This window comes from Streptopelia decaocto (genome assembly GCF_964273445.1).
Source record: "Streptopelia decaocto genome assembly, chromosome: Z".
Classification (NCBI taxonomy): Eukaryota; Metazoa; Chordata; class Aves; order Columbiformes; family Columbidae; genus Streptopelia; species Streptopelia decaocto.
Window position 1 is genome coordinate 67,268,140 of NC_138657.1, and position 25,316 is coordinate 67,293,455.

The 25,316-nt window shown below is 35.2% G+C and overlaps 1 protein-coding gene across 9 annotated transcripts in view; it reads right to left on the bottom strand.

The window, feature by feature from the left end:
* Positions 1 to 224: 224 nt before the first annotated feature.
* Positions 225 to 25,316, bottom strand: part of POLK (DNA polymerase kappa) — a 34,284-nt gene continuing 9,192 nt past the window's right edge. For 8 of the 9 annotated variants that reach the window (XM_082075656.1, XM_082075654.1, XM_082075648.1 and 5 more), the window contains exons 2-15: positions 24,295 to 24,473; positions 21,945 to 22,064; positions 17,522 to 17,674; positions 17,032 to 17,163; positions 15,183 to 15,336; positions 12,696 to 12,911; positions 11,159 to 11,283; positions 10,810 to 10,976; positions 8,603 to 8,635; positions 6,623 to 6,719; positions 5,207 to 5,378; positions 3,395 to 4,351; positions 2,210 to 2,261; positions 225 to 2,067 (exon numbers count right to left, since the gene is read on the bottom strand). In XM_082075656.1, coding sequence (XP_081931782.1) covers positions 1,983 to 2,067; positions 2,210 to 2,261; positions 3,395 to 4,351; positions 5,207 to 5,378; positions 6,623 to 6,719; positions 8,603 to 8,635; positions 10,810 to 10,976; positions 11,159 to 11,283; positions 12,696 to 12,911; positions 15,183 to 15,336; positions 17,032 to 17,163; positions 17,522 to 17,674; positions 21,945 to 22,064; positions 24,295 to 24,432 — 2,601 coding nt within the window. In that variant the 5' untranslated portion in view covers positions 24,433 to 24,473 and the 3' untranslated portion in view covers positions 225 to 1,982. Of the gene's footprint in view, positions 2,068 to 2,209; positions 2,262 to 3,394; positions 4,352 to 5,206; positions 5,379 to 6,622; positions 6,720 to 8,602; positions 8,636 to 10,809; positions 10,977 to 11,158; positions 11,284 to 12,695; positions 12,912 to 15,182; positions 15,337 to 17,031; positions 17,164 to 17,521; positions 17,675 to 21,944; positions 22,065 to 24,294; positions 24,474 to 25,316 lie in introns of those variants that run through there. The other variant, XM_082075655.1, reaches the window with a different exon arrangement.

The window sequence follows — 25,316 nt, forward strand, 5'->3', positions numbered from 1 at the left end:
CTTTAGAATCATAGTGTGGGTTTTATTTCCACATTAACTCTAACATACTCCATGACTTTAACTTACATTTTTTTTTTAAACTGATAGTATGACAACTACTCAGGTTAAACCAAACCAATTTCACTTGTTCAAGTACTTACAGTAGTTTACTTTTTGCTAAGTAATGCATATGTAAAAATACATTTTAAAGAAAAACACAAAATGACAAGGTAATACTTAGAGTCTACACTTTTTTATTGAATCAGATAGATACAAACTTATAAAGGGACAGATGTTCACTTTCTAAACAGCAGCATTAGCTTAAGTCATTGTTCCCTGAGTTGCTTTTATGTCTTTCCTACCAAAAGTTTCTAGTTCCCACCTCTGTCAATGGAAGAGCTCATGCTGAATGCTCACTGATCTGGTGTAGAAAAAGTCAACTGATTCAGCTTACATAGTCTGAATCAGGACAGCTGACCTGGTCCAAAGCAGATAAGGGAGCACTGACATGAGTCCAAACGACAGACCTGTGGGTACAGTGGCACCTGGCAATCAAACAGGTGAGCAAGTAGAGATGGTGAAGTCATTCCGACAAATTTGTAAACAAAACCCCCACATTCTGGACTTAGCCTGGGCATCTAAAATGTACCAGGTACATATTCATTTATTTAAAATCAAGCAAACCCCCAGATACTTCCAATACAATTAAACAACAAAACACGTTTCTATAGTAGCTGCTTTTTTTAAAGATTTTGCAATGAAAAAGCAGTTTATAATTCATACAGGGTTTGATGTTGTTCGTGTAACTTTTAAGAAATACATTGTTATCATAAATTATTATCCTGATAAATATTTAATTATAATAAAACATCCACATATAAGCCATTTGGTATGAACAGAAAAAAATCCAAACACATTATTTTAAATATTTGCACTTTAACGACTTCCTCCTTCCACATATGCACTCATAAGATTGTTTATTCAGAAATACAAAATAATTTCAAAGATAAATAAGCAATAAAAAAGTTCAGCATCTTCCATATTTGCACATCATTCATATTATTATTGCACCATGAGACCTTTTATTTAGAGTAAATTTAGTGCTACTGATGTGTAACTATTTCACAATTGTGAAGAAAACTGAAGTTCTCAGTCTCTTTGGAAAGCCCAATGATCAAACAGCATTTGTGTGACTAACCTGGAGAAATCCCTCTTTCATCAACAGGCTTATTAACATTTTTTAAAATCATTGCAGTCATCCTGCTTCTCACCACAATGAGTCCTTCAGGGCTGGTCCATCAACTTGTACTGAAGTCACTTTCCACGACAACAATGAAAGCTTGACTGTGCTTCAAATTCTTCACCTTTTCCTTTGAAACTGCAAGACCAGTCAGTGTTTGTGTCCACTGAGCAGGCAGATGTTCATAAGCTGAAATGAAGCAACTCAGCTCTTCTTTGTTATCACACACCTAGTACCACAATTAAATTTGGTGTTTAATTGTCCAAGGCAGTGTCAGCCTGAGCTACTATGGCTAAAACAGCCAATACAACCAACACAGAGAAGGCAGGTCAGATGTGGGAACAGGGCCTTCAGTAAGCACAGCATGGCACCCCAGCTAATGATACCTGCTTTTTTGCCCTACAGGCTGTTTCAATGGCAGCTCTAATCCCCGTTCTCTTTGTTCAACAGCAGAGAGAATTCATGAGGCTGCTCGTGACTCTAACAAAGATCCCCACATGTTCAATATAAACAAAGTTGAAGTGCTAGAGAATTTTGATTCTTGGAAACAACTGGGAAAATAAAAAAAAGCGCCCCAAACCCCATCACATGCCCCAAACTCAGTTTTACCTCTTCTTCTATCTCAAACATCACGTCCTTTCTACACATGCATACAATGGCTCCAAAGTGACAGGCTCCTGCATCCAGTCCACCAACAACACTAAAGGAATTTGCAGTCATAAAATACTATGAAATACTTCATATAGAATATGTTGCCACACAGTCATTTAAAAAACTTTTCTATTGTATGCTTGGAATTGCTCGACTTCGCCTTTTTTGATGCTGACTGTGAAGTTGTTAGTCCAGACCTAAAGTTGAAGAGAGAATAAAAAACAGTAAGAGGTTAAAATATACAATGCATATCTACACAACTTTTACAATACTGAATATTTTTCTGAAGTTTATTGTTTTAAAATGAGTTGTGTAGTCAAGTTTCCAGAAAACCCCTACCTTTTTGTTCCTTGTGATGGATTTGTGCATTGCTGTCCTCTGCTTAAACCTCCTGAAAAGTAATTGTAAACAACAAAATTACTTCAATAAAGAAAGAAAGCTTCAGAAATTACATATATGGCAGCACATTTGAAAGGACAGTTTTAGCTAAAGCTGTGTTTTTTGAACATAAGTGAATGCATTCTATTTCAAGGAGCAGACAACATCTTATTGTCTGCAGTTTGAGTACTGTAGTTTATAATAACGCTTTTAAAAGAGACAACTGAAAAGACTTTAGTTTACTGAATTGTAAGGGATTAATCTGAACCTTCTTTTAGTTCACAGCAATAGTAGTTGATTTTCAAGGTGGCTGTTGAAAAACATATTTTTAATTATTTTTTTATCCTGCAGGGAGGAAAAAAAGAATCTTGGCCAACAGCAAGTTTTTAATTTAAAACAAAGCTTGTTTTCACATGCAATAACAACACTGCCTATAAAATTTTCTGTGTAAAAGATTCATATTGCAAGTCTTAATTGTGTTTTCATAATTCTAATACACTAACATTTTCCTTTCCTCTTATAAAGCTTCAAAGCTACATCAGGGAAAAGGTACTTTAAACAGATACTTAACTACATGCCCATGTGTTGTAACCTGACCAAAGACTGACTCTTCATCAAAAAGAGAAACCACTTGGCATGTTACAGGTACAGTTATGTTATATTTATTGGATGTAAAACACTCTTGCAAGTTCTTGCCTTTATGCTTTAGTTCACCATCTCTCTGTTTTTGCCTCCACATTACATAATGGAACTTTCCTGTCAACTGAATCTCTGAAACAATCCAGCCTGAAGACGTTTTCATTCATTTTCACTTCAATATCAGAAGCCTTACTAACACCTTTCTGAACATGGCTGGGGTTAGCAAACAGGCAATTTACAGAAATGAGCTGTAATTCCTATGTCACCATCATGGTAAATGAGAATGCACTGTATAACTACCAGCACATTCATAAAACTAGTTCATCATGAAAACTGATTTGACATTTTTAAAATAAAAATATTTGCTCTTACACAGGCCTTATTCAAATGAATTTGTTGCAAAAACCTCAAAGCCCTGAGAAGTTCCAAATATACCATTACCAAATTATTTTAAGTGTACAAGCAGATCATTTGAGGAATCAAATATATCCTAATGTGCATACTCACCAACTCTGTCTGAGTTTTCCATATTATAGGTCTTAGTGGGAAAATCTTTTTTTTCTGTCAGTTCCTGGATAAGACCTTTATTTAAGCAGACATCCACATGTCTGTTAAATGACACAAGACTGGTGGTTTTCTGTTCTGAATTACAAACTGGACAAACAAGAACACTCTCTTCTTTGGCTTCAAAGAAACAAGATGAACTAGATTCTTCTGTATGTTCAGTTTTTTCAAAATGGTCTTCATTGTCTTGTGAAATTCTCATGGGGAAGAGACACTGTTTCATACACACATTTCTAGCCATATCACTGAGATTGCTAGGCTGTCTTTCTCTATTAGGTTTATCAGATATTACCTGGGTGAATTTATCTGTGCTATTGCTAGTAGGTATGTCAGATGTACTTGCAGACTGGTCTGATCCTGCTAATTGATCTTTTTTATTTTTTTGACACTCATCAACATTTTCATTTTTAACTTGTGGTAGAAAGTTAAGTGTACTTTCTCCTGAATTCTTATTCTTGGACATTTCCACAGTATCTTTAATAAAAGTTCCATTGAGGCACTCATCAATATGCCTATTAAGCTCTTCCAAATTATTGCTGCTTTGCTCCTCAAAGCAAACAGGACAGGTGAAGATCTTACATACATTAGAATTCTGCAAGTCTGTGACTTTCTTTGTTTCTTCCACAAATTTTGATGATGATTTCCTATCATGAAAAGGTTGTTTACCTACAGTTTCATTTGGAGAAAAATTCTCCCTGTTTAGTTGCCTTGCAGCTCGCTTTTTATCAAAAAAACTCCCTCTGGGAGATGCTCCTGAATTTTTTGTGAAACATTCTTGGTTGGACATCCCTGGCTGAAGACTAAGAAAACCAACTTCTCTTCCTGATTTTAGGAAACTTGTAATGCTTTTTTGTTGGTACTTCTTCTCTTCTTCACTTAGAAATCCTGATACTCGTACACCTAATGATGAAAAACAAATTTATAATACCAATTTTATGAAAACTTGGTAATAACTCTTAATTAACACCTTTTGAGGTATACACCCACTCAATACAAGAGCATTTTATCTCTAAATGGAAGCTGTACTACCTGCAAATGCTAACAATGGATCACAAGTTCTATATAATTTTTTCAGACCCAAACACTTGCCAAACATACTATTCAACACCCATGAAGTTTTAACTGATTACACCACAACATGAGGCTATAAACTTAAAATAATTACCTAGAATTCAGTCTGAATTAGAGTTTTGCATTAAGTTTCCCCAACAACATATTTTTTTCTTCAGCCCATTCTAATACCACAGACAAGTAATCTTTATATATTACTGAAAGGTTCAAGCAGAATGTGTAAGCATCTGAAACACATGGGTCTTAGAATTTACTTTTAACTGTAATTTTCAAATTTCTTGCAGAACACAGCATCTTTAGATCCATAAGCACTTTTTTTTTTTTAAAAGCATATGTTTCTACAAGATGTTATGGACAGAAACTACCTGTTACTGTGGTGCAAGGCAGATTTAAAAGCTCTTTCATGGCAGCAGAATTAAGCACTGCTATGTGTTAAGATTCTACTCTCATGTCAATGTGCATGTTGTTCCAAGGCCAACAGGTGTTAGGAAAAGTACAACCTCAGTTAGTAAAACTTTCCTAAGTATACAGCACTCTAGACTTGATTCACTTTGCAAAAACTACCAAGGTAATGGAGAAAGGATAAAGCCATTTATACCAATTCTACTTTAGAGCATAGTCTATTACATTCATACACTGTAAGACCTAATTCTGAACAGGAAGAACGTGTTCAAAATATTTTACCCATAAGTCTTATCCGTAAAGGATGAGGAGCAACACTATCAATTTCTGTTCCTAACAAGTCTTTAGCAACGGCAAATATTTCCTCCTCAGTAGAAACAGAAGACAGTACAGTTGAAGCTCTTGTTTTCACTTCAAAGTTCACATTCTTTAGCTTCAAGGTAACAGTTTTACCCTGGGAGGTGAGGGAAAAAAAGAAAAAGAAAAAAAACGTTAAGCATAAACAGCACAAAAACAATTATGCATAATCTATACAAGGGCCCTAAAATCATAGTCAGGAATGTGTGCTTATCTGTGTGCAGCAATGGACACTGCCAAGAATCTGCCTGCAAGATTCTGCACTTGCTCCTAAACTGATGCCAAAGTCGAATTCTCTGAACTGGGTCATTTCACTATGATTCCCTGCAGACCATGTGCCACCAGCACATGTTAAATAGATTTCATGCTCTGGCTACAGTCACAACCTCTACCTGTCTACAAAAAAAAAAAAAAAAAAAAAAAAATTATTACCTCACTTAGACGCTTTCAGAGACAGATATCTTAACTTTGCTGGGAAAACTACTAGGGATGCATGATATCCAATGAAGGATTCAATGAAAACATCCTTCCTTCTGCATGGTGCTTTCAAAGCCACACATAGCATCTGTGTCTGGCACAGATATTCCCCTAGGAACACCTTCCAAACCATTAGTGTGATTTGGTGTGTCCACTGAAATGTAAATAAATGGCACTCCTTTTGTTAAGGTGCCTTTGTAAGCTTATTCCTTTGTCCTTCCTAGCTGATAATTCCCCTTTCAATATGTCATCTTTTGAAACAATCTTTTATGGCTGAAGAAGACTAATAACAAGTCTTTTGCATCTTGAATGTTATTCCTCACTTTACCATAAAGACCTCTATAGAAAATATGAACTGTTCTTTCTAGATAACTAAAAAAAATTTGGGGAGAAGGAATACAGGGACTGTGGCAACCATTAATACCCTTGAATGGTGTGAACAACTTGTCAGCAACATGTAAACTTCATAAATTAGACTACTGGCTATTGACTGAATCCTGTATGAATATGAGAGAGAAACGTGGTGTTTTAAACACATTAGTATTACGTGATTGACCAAAGCATATCTCACGGACAATCAGCTCTATTATTTGCTTATAAACATTGCTTTTAGCATAAAATGCTTATATGCTAAATAACTTGCTTAACTACTTTAATTTTTTCCACATATTCCACATATTATTAGTCACCTGAACAAAATGCTGCCTGTATCATTCTAAACATCTGAAAATTAAAGAATGGACACTTCTGAAGATAGATCACATGGTACGATCCTGCTGAAAGCACTCACATTAACGCTACATTTAATAAGTTTGAGTGCAACGAGTTGTCTTTTTGCAAGTAAACAGGGAATAATATAAATACCTTAAGCCCCTCTTTCTGTAGCTCCTGAGCAAGGTCTCTGCAGAGTTCTCGACACAAGCTGTACTGGTCTTCTGCTGTGTTCATTTCACTGAATGTTCTAAGATAAAGGTATTTTTTTCAGTGTGAGTCCTAAAATTTGTTCAGTGGCTGTCATCTAAAAGTATTTTTAGTTAAACAAATCTACATCAAAAAAGGTTGTGTAGGTTTGAATGATTACTTCAAGGAAAAACAAATATTCATACAAATACTATACAGAAACATTTGTGCACATTTATTTGTTTCAAAATGTATTTGAAAGACTTTCAAATACTGAAATAATTTGGTGTTCAATATTTCATGCACTATTTGAAAATGTATGAGAGTTAAGGTGCTATATATTTAATGCTATAATATAGGCAAGAGAGGATACTAATAACAACTGAATTCACAGAACCAGCCATTTGTATTTAATCTCCTCTGTACAGTGCTGTGTAACATCAGAAGAAAGGAAGGATTAGAAAGTCAACATCAGTGCCTAGGCTCAGAAATAAATAATTCAGATGCTGAGAAAAAGATCCCAGCTAGGATAATTATGTCTAGCCTTGGAGGAGGCAGAACTATCTTTCTGCCAAAACCACTGCTAACTGCCTTTGCTAGACAGGGGAATTACACGGTTTTTTGTTGTTGTTTTTCTGCATTTGCTTTTTAGTAGTAACCTGAAAGACAACTTTCCATTAACATTGGTTTCAGGAAAAGTGGGAAGCAAAATTTACAGCCATCAGGTGTTTTTGGAAAGGTCTCAGAGATCCATTGTTTCGTGCCAGGCTTTGAATGTACAAGTGCAAAGTTTATATAGTTACCCTGGATTTCACATCTCTCAGTTATATCAGGTTTACCTGATTGTATTGAAAAGTCATCCTCTATTATGATTCACATTCCCCTAAGACCATTTGCATGCTGCCAAACAGGATGAGTATTTTACTGTGGGTCCCATGCCATTATCCAAGGAGTAACTCATGTTATCCTGGCAAGGCTGCAGTGATTTACAGCATTGCAATGCTGCAGTAATGGGGAAGCTGTGAAAGTCGTAAGTTTGGAAGGGGCATGACAGAGAGAATGATATTTCAGGCCTATCTCCTCCCCCCATATAAACTAGTTTCATGATCTCATCAGCGCATTGACGTCTCTGGTCTGAAACAGTTTCCCTTAGGGAAAAAGAGAAGGCAGAAAAGCAGAAAGGTACAATAGACTACTCAGATTATCTGTCTGTCTGCAAACCTGCACAAGACTATTGTCATAAATTTCTCAGCTCTAGTGGCACCAAATCTTACAGGGCTTATTTAAGCTGTCCACAACTACTAAGTCTCAACAGGAATAAGAATCTTTTGTAAGAAGACACAATACATGAGGGTAGGGATAATTATTATGGTGCTTTATACATTCTCCTTGGAATATTTTCTTTTTAAAAATGAACTTTTGAAAATTACATCCACCACCTTCTTAAGGAACTTTACACTGATAAAACCTTAAAATTTAGGACATGTAACCAATTCTAGTTAACCATGCAAAGTTACTGTCTGCTTTGCAAGTCTACCTTATGCCATACTTCCTGTGCATGTGACTGCAGGCTACTAGACTGATATTGACATTAAATTATAACATATAAAAAAATTCTAGCCTTTATATATTTCCACCCTATATTATGGCTTAAAGGCCACTTTGATGCATTAAATGCATTAGGAGAATTAGATTAGGAGAAAAGAGAACACTCAAAGTGAGACAAGTACCTCCACAGTATTCCAAAGCCCAGAAAAAAAAACTAATGAAAGCTTGATTCTGATTTAGTAAGCTGGTTGTAAATGTGTTGGGGTTTTTTTCTGTTGTTGTTTTTGTGGGGGTTTTTTGTTTGTTTTCTAACACATATAGATACACAACAGTGCTACTTGACATTATGTAGGTTTAGTGATTAATGCATTTTTTTTCAATATTAAAGATGCATACCTTTCAGTGCTCATACTTTTTCTTTCTCCATCCCTTAAAAAAAAAAAAAAGAACAATTTATTATACTCACTTTACCTAGAACTATTATCTTTTCAATAAACTCTGAGTCAACCAATCATGCTTCAATAGCAAACAGCAGTCTCTTCTATAAAATCTGGGTGTCAACTTTTTCTACAAATCTTGTAAATCAAGTTTGAGTGCAAAATTGAGATTTTTTTTTTTTAATTTAAACTACTGTAGATATGTAAAGATAGATCAGCTGGAGATGTCAAGAAAAATGAAGTTTGGGAAAAAAACAACGAACAACAAATAAACAAAAAATCCCCAAATGAACAAAACCATAAACCAAACCTTCAACAAAACTCCCCTCTAATATCAGAAGGAATCTTAATTGAAAATGAAACTAACTACAAAATCTATGCTGCCTGACCTAGCTGTAACTGTGAAGCAGTGCCATTAAAATCCTGAAAATACTATGTTCATCTGAATATTTGTCTATCTGAGGAATTAGTTTGCTTTCTGTCTAAATTACTGCACACGTTAAAGGTGATGTATTAAGGCTTTGTTTGTTTGGTTGACTATTTTTTTTTTTATTTCTGGTTTTAATTAAGCATCATTTAACAACTCTTCTGCATATAAGGAGCTGTGCAAACAATTTTCTTTTCAGGTCCTTCTTCTGTTTTTAAGTATTGGAAATAACAAATCTAGTAGCCTCAGATTTCCCTAAAAGAAGGTGGTCAAAGATAATGACGATAAGATGAACTATTTACTGAGGACTCCGGTGATAATACATTATGGGCTTACTTTCTCCACAGTAAAATCGCTGAAATCAAGTTGGTGCTAATAAAAACAAAACCAAGAATAAATTTATTTGACAAGATCATGAAAAATGTGTTCCCCTACACAAAGATAATCTTGGCTTTTGAAATGCTCTTTTTTTTTCAAATGTACTGGGAGGTTACCCAGACTGTACAATATCTAAACAGGGTGAATAAAGGGAGAGAGTGCACGAATTATTAAAGGATCATTTAAGGTTGCACTATCTTAACAGAAACAGTTGGAAAACCACATTTTATCTTTTATCAAGTCACCACTGCATATTCTGTTTCAGTTCAACATACTTCTGAAAATTTAAAAAAAACCCAAACAAACACAAAAAACAAAACACACAAAGATTTGTGCTAGCACATTACTGGTCTACAAACTGCTAACTATATATTATGTTGTAGTCAAATGGAAAAAACTGAAGATCTGTTACTGTCAGAGTAGGTCTTTCAGAAGTACCTAAGACACTTTGGAACTCCTAATGAAACCAAATAACTGGCAAGCAATTTTAAAATAGAATTTCAGCAACACAGGAAAGATAAAAAGATTTTTAAGAAAGGGATATTTAAAAGAAAGGATTCAATCTTAAATTAAGACTCTTGGTTAGAAAACCAGTAAAATGCCATGGTTTTTATTTTTAAGAATAAGTTCTCCATGTCTGTACTCAGGACAGGCTTAAAAATGAGACATATAATTGAAAAGACGTATTCACTAGCAGGATTGATTTCTTCTCTCCCAAACAGGAGGTTAAAAAGGCATTAAAGTAGTAGAAACCTTAAAGGAACACATATGAAAAAGGATATAAAAATCTTTAGTTCTATTTCAGCAAATTCATAAGTTGATCATTACAAATATGTACATAAATATAATAGGAGATACAGAAATTTCACTTATGTTCCTTAGAAATATAACAATTTACCGCTAGAGAAGATCAGAAATCAATGCAATTTTAATTACAATCAGAAAACAATAAAAACCAATAAATATATTAATTTATTGTTTTTATAGAAAAACAAGACTGAACACCTTTGCTTAGGATAATTCATTTCTCATTAGCTGTTCGAGTAATTATGAGGTTATCCTAAATGATATTGACTTCATTTCTTGATACACACTTATGCACAACTTCTCTGACAGACATTTTGGATTTTGTGTATTAGACATGGCTGTACAACTTTTGTTCTTTACTGTTTGGCTGTAGTGTGTATCTCAACCATAAATGTAACAATAACAGGTATCAGAGATATTTTAAAATATATTAAATAAGACAAATTTTCATAATATTTGTCAATAAAATATGTATTGAAATGTACAGTATGTGACATATACAAGGAAAAACTTATAAAAATGTAAATGCAGGAGAAAAAAAACCCAAAACGTACTTTTCCAAATGTGTTGAACCCAAACCAAGGGAAATATCCAAGAAATTACGCCAAGATGCTTCTGAAAAAAGAAGAGAAAGCAGTGCCCTCTGCTGGTAAAGTTCTGAGCAAGTAACGATTCCCAGGGCTTTTAACATCTTCTCTGTTACTTTTCCTATACCTGGCACCTGAAAAATAATAAGTATCATTATGTTAGAAACTTTCCATTTGTAATCCAATACCAAGGACAATTTAAATCAAACGGAACTGGGCAGATTACCTAGAAAAGTATATTTCTTCAGCAGAAATCTTGGTTTTAGAACATATGGAACATACATGACTGCACGCTAAATGTCATAGTATCTCTCACCTTTCGAATGGGCAAATCTTTCAGGAAGTCTAGCACAGCTTGTCTCTCAGGAGGAATTTTGTATTGCCCATTAGGTTTATTACAATCACTGCACATTTTTGCTAACATTGTATTCGGTGCTATTCCTTAAAAACAAACAAACACAAACCATATTTTTTAAAAATACAAGGCAGTGTTTAATTTCAACTGTTCAATATTTAAAAGCACAATAGCAGTCTACACATTTGGCGAAGACTAAATATAAGCACAAGAATTACAATAACTGATAACCAGATTTGTCACAATTCTGCAAAAACATTTTGTAATAGACGTGTGAGAACATAAACACAAGAGGTAGATTAAATATAATGGATGCACCAGATGAAGTGTTCCTACTATTTTAAGACAGTCAAAGTAACACAGCATGCACTAACCAGTCATGAGGGGTTAAATACCAAGTGTTTAAAAATAACAACAGTTACATGACTGAAACATTTTATGACGGTGGTTACAGTAAGACAAAAGGAAATGCTTACAAGAGTTATAAAGAACTCTTAATGAGGAGATATTTCTTCCTTGTATTTCAGCAAAAAGACTAATTCTGACAAAATTTAACTTTTTCAGCTTTGGTCTTAAAATGCTTGATATGAAAGCTATGATATGAAAGCTATGTCGGTTTTCTAAACACTAATTTATCCTTAGGAAGTCAAACTTTCAGCAGAACATTATTATTATTTTGCTACCAGTCATACGATAACATACATGGAAGGGGGGTATCATCCTGCTTCTTCCTGCTACCTGTCCCTTTACCTCTGCTTACATTCAACACTTCCCTGGCTTCCACATCTGCCTCATAAAGCTCACCATTCTCTGAGGCCTCACTGACCTGGTTCACAAGGCAGTTCAAATGTCACCCAGACTAAGTGGCTAGGGACATACAACTTTTTCAGTCACCTAATCCAGATTATTATCAAAACAGTTGAGATTTACAGGTAGGTTGCCTGAAGTCAAAAGACGTAAAACTTGAATGATAAATACCAAAAAACTAGTGAACAGTTTACTAACTTTAACACATACTTCTCTGAGAGCTAACTTTTAAATGAATTTTCACATTGTCTTAAGAAAGGAACAATGTGGACAACTCTTAGAAATACTTAATAATATGGATCTGCTATTCAAACAGCAATTTAGCAATCAGCGACAGATTTCACTATGACAACTGGCTTATGAAAACAGTTTACATGAAGCTCTAAAACAACCACCAGTGCTACGATTAGTCATTCTTCCACACTAGTTATATTTAAAGAATAAAGAAGCAAAAAGATTATAAAATAGTTTATATGATTAAACAAACAAACAAGCAATCAGGAGTGGCTTTGACAGCCGTAATATCTCTTGAAACACTCGAAAGTCACAGTCTGTGAGGACTTGCAAAGAGACCATATTTCTTTGCACCACAAGAACGCTGTGGCAACGCTGATTTCTTAATGCCCTCTGAGATTAGAGTAGAAGACATTGTGGAAGTACAAAGCATTATTATTAATACATGTCTGAATACCTGCACTAGCAGTCAGCTGAGTTTTCTGCTCAATCCTAAACCGAATTTCCTTCACAACTTCCTCTGCAGAATTTCCAAAAACTACCAAATTTTCCTCTGACTGATGTCTTTGTTCGGGGTCGTCATCCATCAGACGTGTGCTGTCTTCAAACAGTACTGGTGAAGAAGAGTATCCATCTTTGTCAGATTTGGCAGACATATTTACATCACCTTTATCTGTGTTAGACAGAAACACAACCAATTAACCCATCGAGCCAAAACATATATTTTGATGATTTCATTTTGCACTGGCTGAAGAGAGTTCATTAGCAATTTTATTTATTTGTTTGAGGAAAAAAAAATATTTATCCAAAGCAATTGCACTGCTTTTTGTTTGAAGAAACGAGAGTCCTAACTGCTTTGTTCTTAGTATAATTTGACCTTGGCTGAGATCGGAAAAATTGGCTAGGAGACTGGACATAGCTCAAAAAAAAGCAACAAAGTTTAATGGTCTGTTGCTGTAGCAGCAGAAAAACATCAAAATTTTGGTGTTTTTTATTTCATACCACAGTAAAGGCCAGATACTTCCTTTTTTTTTTTTTTTTTTTGGGGGGGGGGGGGGGGGCGGACACGGACGGACACATATTTTACAGAAGTTTTTTCAATATTCTCCAAAGAAAATTAGGGTTCTGGAATATCTCGTTCTAGAACCACGAGCCTGGTGAGCTGCTTGTTTTCAACTGCCATCAACAAGTAACATCAGAAGCCCTTTGTCTGACTCTACCAACTTTACTACTATGGTTTCACATTCTGAGTGCTTGTTGTTTGTGTTTCAGAAAAACAAAGAGGTTAGAGAAGTATGAAGAGGCATGTGACTACACATCAGGGATATCAGTTTTGTAAAGACTGTCAGTTTGTTTCTTTCCATTCTATTAATGCTTTTAAGTAGTAGTGTAGCCTTGATTATCCTCTTAATGGTTATTTACATAATTTTGGAATACTGATAATCTAAACGTTCTGGTTTGGGCATTGAGCAACCATTTGTACGACTCCTTTTTTATTATTCCTGATTGGGTATACAGTTGTGGATGTGGTTCCAATTCCATCTTCTAGAGCCAAGTGAAATCCAGTCATACCTTAACCATTACTGTAACTCCTGCAGTGCGCATTACTTTATACATTTTTAGTCTTGTAAAATAATCATGTAACTAGAGCTTATGCACACTGCCTTTGCAGACAATTTCTCATGTTTCTGATGTACAGGACTCACCATAGCACTTTAGGAAACATCTTTGCAAAATACAATAACCTCTAGAACAAAAAATTTATTTATTCTATACCTCCTTAAGTAATAGGATTATTACTATTTAGTTGCAAAATTATCATGTTAAATTGTAAAAGAAAAATATACACATAAATAATGCAATTTGTTTTAGTAAGCCTAGTACCACTTTTCACACATTTTACTCAAGTGAAAAAAAATATCCTCCAAGTCCGAATCATCTGCAGCATACCTTTTATGCATGGGTGAGTAGCGGAAGAAGTTAACCTGTAAACTAACAAATGGAAGGTAGAGAGTCTACACGAGGGTGAGTTATGCAAGGACTTAAGTATCTGCCCTACGGATGCAGCTCATCTGAAGCTTACATTACATTCATATCTGACTGGCAGCGCCTGCTCCTAACCCCTGGTAACGTGGTTACAATAACTAGTGTGATTTTATAAGGCGAGCAGTCACTGTCTGGGACCGAGCAGGTTGTGTGTTTGTTCCTTTGCCCCTCCTTACCAGTCCCTGAAGGCCCTGTGCACCAAGCAGACAAACCAAACAGGCTACTTCTTCCCTTCCCTACCGGTCACAGGTTCCTGGGCACCAGGCCTGTTACTCCCTTGTCAGCCCTGAAGGTTCCAGCACCCGCCCAACCTGGTGGTGTTGGTGCCCCCACCACAGAACAGGGAAACGTAACAGCTCCCAGGGCGCTGTCTGTAAAACCGAGCAGTTACAAGTCCTAAAGGGGAACTTGGACCAGAACGGCTGCTGGACAGTGAGGCCGGGACCCCTGGGTGGCCAGAGATGCCCCCACCACTGTCTGCCTCCTCTGAGGACTGAGGAAGGGACTTGCATGCTTTTACGTGATTTTCGAGTCTAGATTATTATATTTATATTTATACAGCAGACCACGCACAAAGATCCAACCGAATCTGCAGAGGGTCTACATGGTTAGAAATTATAACTTAGCTTGTATTACAAATACAGTATTATGCTACTTCTATATTGTACTACAGTATTATGCTACTTCTATATTGTACTACATTGATTCTGCTTGTAGAAACCCTGTGCTATTCTGATCATAAATTCCATGCTATAGTAATCATAATTTCCTGTTAAGAAAATAAAACTTAAATTGTAACTACAATTTAGGGCTGCCATCATTCTGCCAATGATCCCTGAAAAAAACATCTCTCCCCTCAGTGTCAGGTGACTGCATGAAAAGAGATTAATTTGCTTACCTTTTTCTGTAGTGCTTTCTGTGTTAAAAAAGAATCTTCTCCTATCTTCAGGCCAGTTCTGTCTTTCCTCTAAGTGCTCTGTTATGTTCAGGTAGGCTTCATCTAGGCCCATCGGCATAAAATTTGGATCATATTCACTCAATATTTCTCTAACCTTTATAAACACATAGTAGAAGTTTTAAAGCCTTGTTGCTGTAAGAGTGGATCTTGACACACAATTACTAAGTGAACAAACATACTCTGAAACTTCAAGATGACCAATCAATTTTAAAGATAACTATAGAACAAACTATTGATATTGGAAATCTATAGTACTGCTTCTTACAAGGAGCAAGATATCAATAAGTGAGAACTAAACAGATTTTGAGCAGTGTATTTTACTGCAGAGCTATTAAGATCAGTGGAGGACCCCACAGGCACTAGTTTCACAGACACTGCAGTAACTATCTGAATAAAACTCTGACCTCAGAACTGATGCACCTTTCTGTGCACTGTGTGCCAGACATCACATATGCAAAGGTTAAAGACAGAACAAAACGTTTATTTTAAATTACATTCAAACTAATGTTATAGTCAATGTTTAAAGCACTGGCTAAAACCACAAGCAAAATTTGTTAGAAAAATCTTTAGTGATAAGTGCATCATCCCAAAAGGAAACATAAAAATTAAATGGTCAAAATAAAATCTCTACCTTTTGTCTCTTCCCTCTTCCATTCCGTCCCCACCCCCGCTTTTTTTTTTTTTTTTTAAAAAAAGGAAAATTTGACTGCATCATGTTTTCTCTACAGGTTTTGGTCAAATTCTTAGGTATCACAACATTTATTCACATGCACTTCATCTTTCTGAAACTGATTAAAGGCAGGACTCATTGCTCAACTTTTACTGACAAAATGAAGTAAATTTAAATATTTAACGCAAATCCTAAGAGAAAAACATAACTGAAAAATCAAATTAACCTGAGCCTTTAATACTTTTCCCCATCAAAACCAAATGAAATACATATCAGGAAATCCAAGACTCTTAACAACTTCAAACCCACACTGAAATACTCATATTTATACATGCCTTCTTATAAAAAAAGTGAGAAAAATCAGATAAGATCAAAATGAGTAAAGAAGCTTACTTCATTTATGTGAAGAGATTGAGGCTTCATAGAAAAAAAATCTTGGCATACTTTTATTAAAGTCAGGAGACTTATGCCATGCACTAGTTTGATTTAAGACCTCCAAAAGATTGTTTTATTTTCTTTTTCCACCCTTCTTTTCTTCAAAAACAAAACAAACAAAAAACCCACCACAATTTTGGGTATCCTAAGTATTTCCCCTGGTACTAACTAAAATTACTTCAGTTAAAAAAAAATCTGATTTCTTTTCTCACAATTTGTTTTTTCCTCTTTATTTTAAAGAGGAAAATTAATCTGCATTTAGAACTCACTAAATGCTCTTTGCTTCTCTCTGCAGTAATTAGCATTTGAAAAGACGACTGTGCATTGTATGAAATTATCACCTCCATGTTTCCTATGTACTTGCAGCTTCTGAGTAATTAGATTATGCTCCACGGTTTTGAAGTTTTAAAAATTATAAGGCTCAAGCAGTACCACTATACAGTTTTAAAAATCTCTATCAGTATCACTACTGACTTCATTAAAATAGCAAGATGGATGAACGCAATGCTTTTTCATCTCCTTGCCCAAAGGCACCAATATTTTGTTTAACTTATGTTTAAAGCCACATCATTGAAGAGTTAAATATTTAAACTAACACTTTACATACTACCTATAACTGAGGTATTGATACAGTCTAAAACCAAGTACAGTGAAATTTTGGTTAGAGAGCACTTTCAGACTTACCTCTTTACTCACTTTGCCATATTTTTCAAAGTTTAGTGGTACTATAGTTAGATGTGGACAAAGCTTTTTAGCAATAAATCCAGGCATGGCTGCACGTACACCAAATCTCCTAGCATGGTAATTTGAAGTGGACTTAGGAGAAACGAAATAAGTTTAGTGTTTAGTAATGAAGTTCTAAGTTCTGTGGTAATTAATCAAGTTCTAATCACGTATCTCCACACAGAAAAGACTAACAATGCTGAGAGTTTATATGCATTCCCCTGTCTTTCAATCTGTTTACATCCTTTAAGCTTTAATCAGTACACTTTTTACTGAAAAATAAAATCTAGCTTACATGATCTAATGTAAGAACAGATGTTTTCTCTTTATTTTTGTTATTTTTTCCACACTTATAAAAATTCTCTGTATAAAAGTGTCGTATTATTGTATGGTTTATTAGGCTCTAGATTCATGTAATTGGTTTCTGTATTAGCTTGATATTTGGCCTTACCAACATACTCATTGATCCCACTGCTATGGGCTTTTCCTTCAGCTCTGGATTGTCTCTCATTTCCACAGCTGCATAGAAGGCATCCATGTCAATGTGTACAATTGTATTGCTAAGGTTACGGTTCTGTTCCAGTTCTATCACAAGTTTGTCCACCTAAACAAAATAAACAAACAACTGAAAAACAACCTGGCAGAAGTGCAACAGTACATATGATCCTAAAAATTCAACTGCGCCTGGCATGCAGTTAAAAAAACAACAACAAAACCCCCAAACCATACCAAACCAGCACCAATGAAAAAACCCAATTAAGTTTCTGATGAAACTTGCTCCCAAAGGGAAACTACTGCAGCAAACAGTACAAAAAATTCCAAAACCCAATGGAAAAAAACCCCAACCCAATGACAAAAACTCATCTATGTGGGGAAAAAAAAAAAAAAGAAACATTATCTGATTCAGACAGAAACTTTGTAAGATCACTCAATATGCAGCTCAGCTACCATGATACAGGTTCTTTTATTTTAAAAAACTGAAAACATGTATTAGAGAATTTCCAACACTCATAAATTAAGCTATCACATTTCAGAAAACTGGCCTAGATAGGTGAAAAGATCAACAGCTCACATGGCAGATTCATCTACTTTGTCTTGTCAGAAATGAGGTCTCAAACGCAGGCTCATTTACTTACTAAGTAAGCTACTGTTGACGCCTTCACAAAATTCCTCAACATTTGTTACAGGAATCCATACCATATGAGACTGGATTGCTAGCAGAACTGTGAGGTGACTTTCAAATAAAAGCCCATACATAGAAAGCGTGTTTCACTCCAAGAGTTAAAGATGTATCATCTACTAAATATACTGTGAGCAGTACTCCATCAGCTCCACAGCACTGTGAGACAGAGGCTGAGCACACAGACATCTCCACAAAATGCTTTAATTGTCATTGATTTCCTTGCATTCTTTTACAGAAAGACTGGCAGATCACGTGCTTGTTTCTGAAATGTCTTTAAACTATGAATGAGGTATGAAGTGTGTCACAAGAAGAATGAGTACATTATTTGACAGACAATTTTTAAGGCCTACTAGTTCAATATGACTATGTTGGCAGCACCACACAATATTCTAGAAGCAAGAGAGAATATATCAGAAAACAAAAACAAAAAAAGTGAAGTGCTATCAAACTATGATTATCTAACCACACAAACGACTACTCTAATCTCTATTTACTCAACAAAAGCTTGCTACTATTAGAAAAAAGCAACAAATATGCATAATAGAGCTCAAGAAATACACGTAGTGAAAATGAACACGGTTCGCTTTGCTTGCAAGCACAAAGACACACACACATTCATGACAACAAGGTACAATCAGAGATGTCTCTGGATTTACTGCAATGGGTTTATGGTTCTGGAGAGGAATGTTTACATGCACTTTACATGGTTACTTGAAGACAGTTTCTCTTTTTTCCCCTTGACAGAGCTGCTTAATAAAAAAAGATAAAAAACTTATCCAAAACTCCATCTTATCTTTGAAGACAAAAAGAGATACTAAGTTGTGGGGTTTTTTTTTCATCTCTAAGGTAGATGAAAAAATATCTAAAAAGTTTATTTAAAAAAAAAAAGAACAAACCAAAACACAACAAATGAAACCCTAAAGCAATACATGTACATGGAAATGGCAGTTTTAAGAAGATTTACACTAACTTTCTGATCTCCAATATTTCCAAAATCAGGGGTGTTAAATGCTGTTCAGCAAAGGAGCCCTTCTAAGGAAAACTAAAAATACAATAAATACTCTCACAAATGCCTTGGCATACACACACTCAAGTGATGAGAAAGACAGCATTATGTTGCAGTGTCTACATTTTATTTATATTACTGTTGTCACCATGTAACCAGGATTTTGTCCAACAAATCCAGCAAGTAGGGATTTTTTTGTTTGTTTTTACATTACAGCACTTACATCAACTGCCAGCTTATGAAGCTGAGCCTCTAACCATTCTACAAACAAGCCTTGATCTGCAGATGACAACTTGTGGCACTCATGGAAGTAGACACCTGGATACCTTTGTAATTCTGGAGTACTTCCTACTTACACATTTTCACAGAACAAATTAACTCATGGTTTTCTCATAAGATAGTACTAAAAAAGAAGAGTTAAGAACCTGATAGGCAACAACAATAAAGAAGATAAGAAGATAAGAGTTGACAAAATCCATATCTGAAGATCTAGAGAAGCTGATTAAACAACACACAGCACATATAAAGAAAACAAACAGGACAAATGACTTGCAAAGTTAAATGTGGAGATTATGGCATGGGGGAAGAGTAGATGGTGGGTACCTGACAGGAAAAGGGAGAGGCATTTAGGATATCAGACACAGATAAAGACTGGCTGGGCCAGGAGAACGGGGACTTCAGTGGGGACTCTGGGGGCATAGACAAGGACTGCTTTGGAAAGAGGAGGTGGTAATATGAGATGTGACAAGAAAAGGAAAATTCAAGATAGGATAAATTTTAAAAAAAGGAGGGGAGAGAACAAAAGGGTCAGAGCTTATGATGAAGAAATGAGGGCAAAATCAATCCTGAACAAGAGCTTATCCGCACACAGAGGACAGACCCAAAATCCAAGACTTTTGAGATGTTTTGATAGAAGCAAAGATCTAAAATTAGTCAGCAAAAAAGTGTGCATGTTATTCCCCTTTAATGACAGTTCTTATGCAGTATGGCAGCTGACTTAACAGTTACTCCATTGGAAATAAAGAAGATTGCTATTTGAGCAAGTGGCATAAAGACTTCCAACACAAGGTTTGAAACTCAGGTCCCAGCGAGACCCACATGAAAGAACTTCTCTCTTTTTTGAAGCTTCTTTTTTCTTCTATAGAAAGCTATTTTTGTATGAAACATTAAAAGAAAATAACATTGTGTTGCAAGATCAAAGAATCAAGTTCAAAAAAAAGACAGCATGAGGGTAGTCAAAGAAGTTCAAATATATTGGCTTTCACTATATATTCTCTAATTCCAAACCCCTACATTAATTTTATAGGATGTGTGTCATTCATGTAACTCATTCTATAAGAAAGACTGTTTTCTGTAAAATGAAAAGTTTAGTGGTAGAAATTCAAGTATATTTTCATATTTAATGACTTAAAAGCTACCCCAGAAAACTAAAAAAAAAAGCCTGGACAAGCAAAGACATAACTGATCCATGTTAAAGATCAACTCAGAATAGTTGAGGCATACAGCCTTACAACTAACTTTCCAGAGATACTCTGGAATTGCAAGCTTTTCTTGGCACTGGCATCTAATTTACAGATAAGATTTGCAAATCTGCAATGAACAAAAGAAGACTAAACCCCAAATCTTGGGACTGATAATCTTCACAATTGCATTCAAAGTTAATGGATGTATTTAATCTTCATGTGCTTCAGCTCCTCATCTACAAAACAAAGGTATCACTCTACTTTGTTGGAGTATTGCAAGAATAATTTCAAGAATTGTTATACAACACAGAAAAGCCTATGAGGAAGTCAGTAATTCTGCATTCAAAGCTGGACTAGACTAGTGTACAAAAAATAAAGCTTGAGGCCACCCATTGAACAATGAGGACAACAGTAAATATTTAATAATTGCCCACTTAGTGAACACTGTCTGCACTGAGCACTGAATGAAGCAGGAAGCCTGTTAGGGAAAACCAGCAAGCAATCATGTAATTAAAGACTGAATCACAGTACAAATGTAAAAGGAAAGCAATTAAGCTTGTACAAGCAGCTCTAATTCTATCGCACCTAAGAATGTTTAGTGTGCAACCTTGGTGCCATTGTTTTCTTTTAACAACCTTCAATAATACACAGTAATGCTTTGGATACTATTATCTATCATTAGCATCTGAGAAGAGAAATAGCCTCTTTGTCTTTCTAGTTCAGGCCACTTTATTTCTTGTGACTGCTTGCCATGACCATTTTTTCATCAATTAGCATAAAAAAGGAATAAATTCAATCCAGAAGAGTTGACTAATATCATGCTCCCAAACCCATTGCAGGCTACTGAACACAAGTATACATGTATTATAAAAACGGAAAGTAAACTCAAGATGACACTTATTAACAAGGAATTGAATGAAACTTTTACATAAACCATGATGACATCCCTTTAAACTCATCAGACTTAGAACTTCGAACAGTAATCACTTTGCTTCATTTTATTCATTACAAGAACATTTTGCAGTGATTTTACAATCTCTTCTTCTAGCAACTTTTTATTAAGATTACATCATCAAAATATTGCACCCTTTTACTTGTATGACTAACATCAAAATGGTAGTTAACATTGTGCTTATCTGCAGAATTTAAGGCAATAACCTAGAACACACCAAAATGTTTATAATTTGCCATGTACTCCAAAAAGTCTCCACAAGATTAGTACCTGCAACTGTGCTTTCAAGAGCTGTTGTGTTGTAATTTTCTCTTTTAGCTGCATCATTTTTTCAATTCGTTGGTTAACTTGTTGATCTTTTTTAAGTTCATTTTCATAAAATCTGGAACCCTGGAAGAAAATTGCAAAAACAATAAGATTTTTATTTGTCTTTTCCTATAAACAACCACATTTGATCTCTAAATACAGACAACATAAAGCACAGTAACAGATTCTAATGCATTCTTTAAATTTTCATGTAAATAATACACAAAAGAGACCAGTGGTGCTTTACATCTCTCTCCTCAAATGACATACATATATTTCTCCTTCTGAGATAGCTTGCCCTCAGATGAGTACAAGAGACTATTTAGATAACTTACTATGTTTACTCATTCTAACACCTGACAACAGAAGTTCCAAAATAGTAGATAACAGTCAAACTAATCTCTGTAATAACTACAAGACAAGGAGTATAAAAAAAAAAAAAATCAAGCATTTTGCCAGATTTCCATATAGTTTAATCCACATGGGAATAAATAATGACATTGTAAAAGTCAAATCCACTTATAATGTTGAGTATTGCACTGATCATTTAATCTTGAAGGACACGGCAGAATTAGAAGCTATTTGGAAGAGGATGAACAAAAGCAAAGGGGTATAAAAAAGCCCTCTTGCTCTCAAGTAAGTAATTGCTCCTTCAATAAAAGCAATGAATAAAAGGAGATGGAATTAAAACATAAAAAGACAAGAAAAATGTAGAGAACATATAATGTGACTTCCCTTCCCGACTAATAACAAGGAAAAGAGGGCATACAATGAAATAGAAAAGAGGAGAACTCAAAATGAAGAAATAAGATATTTTCTTGCAACATCTGGTTAGCTTACAAGATAAAACACTTGCAGGAAGAGGTAATGTCCTTTATTGAACCACCTGATAAAATCTGCAAATGTGGACAAACTTGTAGCTCAAAGACTTTGATTACCAAACTGTCACTGATGTCGAGAATTCAGTCATAGCCAAATAAGAACCATATATTTATATAAAAAGCAAAAATATCCACTCCTCTAATAATGGCAAAAATGATGAATGTGAAGATCGTAATGTGTCACGTCTCATTGCTTAGAAGAAATCTCTACTTAAAAAAAAATTAAGGTGCATTTTCTTTCAGTATCAGACATGCATTTCATCTTTTCTCCCCTCTGCAACCAAACATGACTTGTTGAGACTCATTGAAAGAAATAAGTACCAAAATGTTTGTGTGGGAAACAACCTGATACTTAATATTGTTATAAAGCTGTGAGGATTTTTACATCCCACAGTTGAAATGCTATAAAACCTGGTTGTAATATAATTGTGGATAGTGTTTGTAGGTGTAATTTTGAAAGGTAAAGAAAAGCTTAAGAAAACAAATCAATGCTTCTTTTTAGATTTCTCAAGGTATATCTGCCATTTATAATCTTTTTGACAGAAATATATTCTAACACATAGAGGCCTGTATATCAGTTTTGAAAGTCTGTTTCACAGTTCATTCTCTTTCATAGGAGGAAATGAAACAGTAACTAAGAGCTGTTTGTGGTGTGTTTTCAGCTACCCTCCCGCCCTGCCCCCATCACTGCAGCAGTTTACCACAGAGCAACAGTAGTCAACACAGAATTCATGAGCAAAATGTCAAGCACAGCACCTATGGCCATAGTGACACCACATGAAATATACACTGGGCAAAGAAAAGTGAAAAAATCTAGAGCTGCTCAAATGAAGTGTTATCCCCATATAGTTCTATGTGAAGACTCTGCAATAACAGGTAGAAGAACTGATATTTCAATGCTTTGTAGATTTGTGAGGTCCTCTGTGGATCTTTGGTACAAAGCTGCATGCTGCTTGCCACCTCTTGAGTAGTAAGATGGCAAGAACAACAGGTAGTAAGTGAAATTCTACAGAAAGTACTAGCAAAACCTGATCACATCAAATTCATCAGTTACCGGAAGGTGGTCAATAGAGGTAGATCTGCCTGGCTAATTATTGAGAGGGCGGACAAAATGAATGGAAAAGGGGAAAACAAGAAGCCTAAGGAAGCTGAAACTTCCACACTTAGCTCTGGACAATGCTGTGATATTTATATATTGCTTTGGGCAAAAAGGGAGCACCGAAGGATGATTCAGTCATGTTCCTCCATGTCCCCATGGATGAATCAAAGAGTACCTTGTAGTAGTCCCTCTCATTCCTCCCCACACACGCATTTCTTCTTGGAAGCTGCCCTCCACTTACACATGGGAGGGATAAAATTTGGGGAAGGGAGGAACAGGGCCTTATAATACTGGACAACAGAAAAAGCACTAGGAAAAGATTACTCAAACCAACCTTCGTAGCTTCCATTATGATTTTATTGATTTTCTCTTTATCCAAACCTTGCATTCCAGCTTTGTTATCATTGAGGCCCATTCTAAGAAGAAATCCATCACTGCACGAGCTGTTCCCAACTTTCTTCATGTTCTTCATAGTACTTCTTGAAAACAAGTACGTCTTATAAAACTTAATACCTGAAAAAAAAGAATTTAAATCATATATTTGTTTCTAAGTTCGAGCTGAACAAAAAAAAAAAAAAAAGAGATGGAATTAATTTGCTACCAGTAATTTCTAGCTCAAATTCAAAACTTTTGTGTTAAAGTTCATATTTTTGAAACAGATGGCTTCAACTAAGAGTTTTGAGTAAAATGCTGTTGTTTAATTCAGGGTAAAACTCATGCAATTTTTTCATTAATCTGTAGAGTCATGGTATCTAGCAAATTCAACTTACTGAGCCTTTACTACTCAATTACTGCCATCAGTAATTTCTTACATATGCAAGTACTTCTGATATGTGAACTTCTGATACTTTCCCTTGTTGCTTATGAAAGTAAATAGCTGAATCCTTCAAAAGGGTCCAATTAGATGGTAAAATGTCTAGTTATTACGTTGATGTTAAAAAAAACTAAAGAAAGCAAATTTTACCCCCTGTAACACAAATCTGTGGTCTTATTTTTGCCAGATTAAAACAAGCAGAATCCAAGTGTGATACTGGTATAAATTAGTTAACATGTATTTATTACTGGAAAAGCATACAGAAATAAAGTATTCACACCCAAGTTGCTGACTCATCAGCAGGAAGAACATTCACTCCTAAACTTCCCCTTCAAGCTGCTCCCTGTGACAGGAGCCCTTCCTGCCTGCAGAAGCCACGCCCTTTCAGGCACATACAGCTGCTCTTTAAAAAAACACAAATTACACAAATCCAAGTGTGTCACATTTTTCCTTTACATGTCATTGTACCACTCCAGGACCTAGGTGGGCCTCATAAGCAACCCAACTGCAAAGGGTCATTATGCATTTTTGCATTCACAGAT